This window comes from Phyllostomus discolor, chromosome 12 (assembly GCF_004126475.2).
Source record: "Phyllostomus discolor isolate MPI-MPIP mPhyDis1 chromosome 12, mPhyDis1.pri.v3, whole genome shotgun sequence".
NCBI classification, from domain to species: domain Eukaryota; kingdom Metazoa; phylum Chordata; class Mammalia; order Chiroptera; family Phyllostomidae; genus Phyllostomus; species Phyllostomus discolor.
In genome coordinates, this window is record NC_040914.2 from 6,713,466 (window position 1) to 6,719,320 (window position 5,855).

The window sequence follows — 5,855 nt, forward strand, 5'->3', positions numbered from 1 at the left end:
GCATGCTTATTTCATGTCATTTTCCTCATAACAGAATACATCTAAGTGGTCCATTCGCATACCCTCAAAGGGAGCACACACAAACACACTCACACATACTGGGGTAGGACAGAACCCAGCCCAATCCCAGGAATCTGGGACTATCCCATGTGACATGGCAAAAGGACTTTGCAGATGTAAATAACCTTTATAGATGCCAAAATAGAGAGATTGTCCTGGTTTAGCCCAGTGGGCCTCCTCTAAACACGTGAGTCCTGAAAAGCAGCAGGCTTTCTCCACCTGGAGGCAGAAGAGAGAGGGGCAGGAGGGGAAGGCAGAGAGATTCCCGGCACGAGAAGGCGCTGACACACTGCTGCCAGTTTTGAGATGTGGGGTCCACCAACAAGGACCAGAGAGAGACTCAGGCTGGAAGAGCTGAGAAGGAGGCCCGGGTCCAGCAGGAAACGGGGACCTCAGGGTGACGACTGCCAGGGACGGAATTCTGCCAGCAGTTTGCCTCAGCTGGACGTGCACTCTCTCCAGGCCTCGCTGTAAGAACCCCTCTGCCCACACTTGAAGTTCAGCCCTGTGGGGCTCAGGTCAGAGAGACAGGCAGAGCCCACCCGGAGCTCTGACCCCAGGAACTGTGAGATAATAAACTTGGGCTGTTTTCAGGGGCGACATTGGGGTGCCTTGTTACAGCAGCAAGAGAAAACTAGTCTTCACATAGACGCAGTTTCACAGCACAGAAAACAAGTCTTTCTTATCATTTATTTGAAAAATTCTTACAAAAAGTAGAAAAATAAATATTTTATGGGATCTGAGTTTGAGAATTCACACACACAAGTACATAAATAGTGGGTGGCTGGCAATAACTTAAGGACAGTGGCACATGCACAGATAAAATCTCCTGATGGGGCAGGTTGTGGGTGGGCCTCGGGGTCAGACACACAGGTCTCCACTGGCGACACACTTCAGGTCATGGGTGAGGAGGCGGAAGAGGTTGAATGTGACAGAGGCTTCAAGGCAGCCAGTGGACTCCTGTGGGGAAGACAGGACACGTCAGTGACTACCCATGATCTGGGTCCCAGTTGTCCCCAGACACTGGTCACTCCCTGGTCGCTCACCTTCTTTGAAGCCTCCTGGAGGCGGTGCAGCCAGTGGTGGAGGTGGCCCCGGGGCCTCGGGCCTGCTGTGGCCTGACCTGGGACCTGTGGGCAGAGGAGGGTGGTGTGTGAGGCAGAGCCTAGACAGAGGGGACCTACAGAGGTTCGGGGGGAGTCAGAACCCACAGACATAGCCCAGAAGCCCAGGAGCCCAGAGCACTCACACAGGCCTGAAGCTTGGTGTGGATGTAGTGAAGCGTGTGAAGGGGCTGGTCCAGGATGTCCCCCAGGGTGGAGTTAGCCAGAACCTTCACTGTCAGGGCCAGCTCAGCCTCCAAGGCCACGGGGCGCTCCCACACCTGAGGAGGGCAGAGACAGGTGAGAGCTGCACACATGAGGGAGAAACAGGTGAGGAGGACTGAGGAAGGAACAGTAAAGGTATAAGGTCAAGACAGGTGAGAGGACACAGTCAGTGTGGGTCTGTGAGGAGAATGGGTCAGTGGGACTGCATGGGAGAGAACAGATGGTGACAGGTGAGAAGAAGAGGTGAAGGGGCCACGAAGGAGCCAGAGGAGCAGGGCCAGGTGAGGGCAGGGCTGGGCCTGACTCTCCTAACTCACCTGCAGCTTCCTCAGGTCCCGGGTCCTGGGGAATGGGCGGGAGCTGCAGCTCCAGTTCTTCAGCAGCAGGGACTCCTCCTGGAGAGCAAGGGAAGGGGTCAGTGCACAGCTGGGGAGGGTACAGGTCTACACTGAGCCAAATGGAGCATAGTAGGCCACAGAGGAAGGGTGGAGGTTGGCCCACAGCAGGTGGGGCAGTGGGGAGACTCACCAAGGCATCCTTGGCCCTCCTGAAGGCCTTCATGTCTTGTGGGGGCAGAGACTTGAACTGGGCCATGGGGCAGCCCCTTGTACCCAGGAGGGCACTGAGGGGTGTGGGGACAGGAACTGCTCCCATCCTGGTCAGCACCGTGGTCATCAGCATCAGCACCAGCATGCAACCCACAGGCAAGTCTGTGTTACAGAAGGAGAGACACATGAGGGCACAGACAGGGTCAGGGGCTGAGGGTGGAGGCTGTGGGGAGGTGGGGGTCATGGGCCATGAGGTGGGGGCTCACCCAGCTGCATCCTCATCTCTGTGTCTGGTCTCTGTCAGCACAGGGGGATCCAAGTGTCCACTGAGAGGCTGTCACCAGGGTCTCTCACTCAGCCTTGTTTTGTGTCTGTGACCTCAGTCTCCTCTTCTGGCTCTCAGTCTGCTGCTCTGTGTGTGTCTCTGAACTTCCAGCTCTGCTCTGATGGAACACCTGCCTGAGCTCCATGGTTCAGCTTTTAGCCTGGACAGACGGGCAATCCCAGCTGATGTAGGAAAAGTGAAAACACACCCGCCACTAGGGGAGGCCCCAGGCTGGGGAAGCCCGTGCAGGGCGGGGCCTTGAGCCAGGTGAGCAGCTGGAGGGAAAGAGAAACTGACACAGATTCAGGTTCAGGTACAGGAGGTGAGTTCCTAAGATGAGTCTCAGTGTAGGGGCAGCCTCAGCCCCATAAAGGATGGTCATGGTGCCCTGGTGATGTGGGTACAAAGGGACTTGTCTTTGTGCAGGATACTGCAGTCCAGCAAGAGGAGGAGAAAGGCACCTCTAAGGGTGTTGCCACCAAGACCCTTGAACTTCCAAGAGAGAGGTTACTCAGAGGAGGGGAGAAGAGAAAGGGAGAAGGCTGCTGGTGGGTGGGAGGGTGTCAGAAAGGCAAAACAGCCCAGAGTTCAGAGAGGAGACCAGCTGTTCCCTCCCTTCCATACTTGGTACCAAGAGAGAGAAAGAACAGGGAGGAGGGGAGCCTCACTAATGTCTTAGCTGTCCAGGCACCGAGGGACACAGGAATGGGAGGCTCTCCTAGGGAATTGCGGTGTGACCAAGGACTTCAGGGAACCAGCTCAGTTTGTGACAAATGCCTTCATTCATTCACCAAGTTATTCAGCCCCCACTTTGCATCAGGCATGGTTCCAGGTGCCTGGCATAAAGCACTGAATAAAAGAAAACCTACAAAACCACCCCTGAAGGAACTTTTTACTGGACTGGAGTGACAGAGAGTAGGGAGAATTAAGCACAGGTGTATGTTACATCAAGGAACAGAAAATGAAAGACCTAAAGTGGGGTGACGGCAGGGTGTATGTAAGATGTGGTTGCACTGAATGAGGTGGCCTGAGAAATCACTTCTGAATGAAGACTTAAGTGAGCAAAGCAGTTGTGTGAGATTGAGGGGGGAGTAGTCAGTACAAAAGGAAAACAGAGGCAGCCCATTTTGTCTAGTACTTTATATGTCCCCTTATCACTAAGGCTTTGCCACTTATAGTATTAAACCCACAGTGAAATCAAGGACATACAGTATTTTTATTACATTTTAAATATGGAGTGATATTGGCAGAACGGGTCACGAACTTAGTGCTGTTAACTTTTTTGGAAATAAAGTCACTTGAAATAATGAAATAGTAAATATGTAGTAAACTGCAGGGACTTAGAGATGGTGAGAGTCCCGTCCAAGATCACACAGCAAATATGTGGCAAGTGCAGCTCTTAACCACATTTCGTCTCACACTCCAGCTTCTGTGCAGCTAGATCTGGTCACAGAGACAAGGAATTTGCAGCACAGAGGTGCTTTTTGACACTCGAGTCCCCCACTGACCCCTGTTTCCATTATTCAAAATTCCAGGGAGAGAGTGGACAGACCCTCAAAGAAAACTGAGCTCTGATAGACAAAAATGTTTCAAAGCCAAGGACAGGGCCCTGCCCCAGTCACCTTCCAGGGCACTGGTCAGTTTCTGTCAACTGCAGCAGCCTTAACCAGGGCAAAGACACTGTATCACCAGTGAATTCTGAAAAAGGACAAAGGATGTCAAAATTCCTAAATTCATATTTTTTTGTTAGAAAGGAAATTTCATGAGGTGGTTGAAAGTATGGGATTCAAACCTGGCTGTGACCTTCACTAGTTGTGTGACCTTGGCAAAGAAACCTGCAGTTAGCAACCATGATTGCCAGCCCAGTGACTCAGACACAGTAAAAAAAAAGTACAATTGTTTGTGTATTTTTATGTGTGTGTGGTTATTTAATAGAAACCATGAATGAAGACCATCCTATGGCCTCAGCTGGAAGCTCTGGAAACACTACTTCAATGAACACTACTCATTTGCAAGAAGAGGATAAGAATGACGTCATGTGGATGAGGAATGGACATTACTCATTTGCAAGAAAAGGATAAGAATGACATCATGTGGATGAGGAACTGACACTCAGAGAGAAGTAATTTGCCCAGTTACAAAATAATCTACAAAACAAGCAAGCTAAATACAACCAGAGACATTAAAATAAGGAACAAATTGACAGGCACCAGAGAGGAGGGAGCAGAAGGATAATAGGGGATAACAGGGGAAGGACCATCAAGGAACATGTATAAAGGACACATGGACAATACCAAAGGGGGAAGGTTCAAGAGTGGGAGGCAGGGATGGGTGGTGTGGAAGGCCATGCTGGAGTGAAAATGGAGACAACTGTACATGGACAACAATTTTAAAAAATAAAAATTTAAAAAAATTTTTTTAAATAATCAAGAGTCAGAATTGAAACTCATGTTACCTGATTTCCCTGGCTCAGCATTTTTAACTGAAAAGTGCCCCTCAGAATGATTGCAGGGGATCAACCAATGTGATTAAGAGAATATTTAATAATGGCAATACATTACCACCAGAATACAGAATAGCAAATTACATAGGGATTTCACAAATACAAGACACGTGGGTTAACAGAATCCAAAATACTACACAGTCAGCTGAGGACTTTGGGCCCTTCCACTGCCAAATCCCTTAGGGGATGAGGCCTCCCCAGTGGGGAGGTCAGAGTCACAGATTCACAGAATCTTAAAGCGGACACTGAAGGTTGAGATCAGGGCCTGGGACTTGCCACGGGAGACGGCGTTCTGGGCTTCTGTAACCAGAAAGTAGAAACTGGTCCGTGGTGCATAGGGTCAGCGATCCATGGTACCAACTCAAGACTCAAGGTTCTTGGTGCCAGAGGAGGCCTCTGGAAGACCTTAAAGGAAAGTATCCCATCAAAAAGTCCTTGTTTCCTAGAGACACGTTCTGGTCCTTGAAAAAGTACCCGCCCCTCCTGGTGCACCCAGCACAAGGCATGGAGGTCAGGCAAGCATCCGCAGAGTTCCCTGAACTTCAGCACCCCCTGAGCGAGCCTCAACGAAAAGGCAACACAGCAGAATTTGCAGCCATCTGCCTGCAGAGCCACAGATCCCCACTGAGCCGTCGCACTGGATCTCGAGGGCGCCACCAGCCTCAGGACCCACGTGATCAAGCGCAGGAGGTTGAACGGGATGCAGGCTTCGTGACCTCCGTGACCTCTAGGCAGTCCTGGGACCCGGAAGGAGGCGGAGCGGGCCAAGGCAGGAATTTCCTCCCGGGAAACCGCCATCCCGTGCGTCAGCAGTTGATCCTGTTTGTGCTCTGGGCGGAGCTCCACTTCACTCGAAACACCGAAACACCGGCTTCACCACCGGGTCGGCTCACCGCTCTCGGTGTTTGGGGACGCCTCCCCGGTGGCCAGAGGGACTTCCTCGAGGAAACTGGCCTCCAGGAAACTGGCCGCACCAGCTGGAGCTGGAAGGGAACTAGAGATAAACGAAGAAGGCAAAGACGGAGTCTCCTACTGCGAACCCCCCAGCACCAGAACAAAGCGCAGATCTGGGGACGCCGATTGGACGCGAA

The 5,855-nt window shown here is 51.6% G+C and overlaps 1 protein-coding gene across 1 annotated transcript; it reads right to left on the minus strand.

Annotated features, from left to right (window-relative positions):
- Positions 1–900: 900 nt before the first annotated feature.
- LOC114511294 (interferon lambda-3-like) lies at positions 901–5,562 on the minus strand. The gene is made up of 6 exons (XM_036012770.1): positions 5,403–5,562; positions 1,917–2,098; positions 1,706–1,783; positions 1,310–1,444; positions 1,107–1,190; positions 901–1,020 (listed from the first exon to the last, which is right to left on the minus strand). The coding sequence occupies exons 1-6, from the start codon at positions 5,560–5,562 to the stop codon at positions 922–924; spliced, it is 738 nt and encodes a 245-aa protein (XP_035868663.1). The 3' UTR covers positions 901–921.
- Positions 5,563–5,855: the final 293 nt, after the last annotated feature.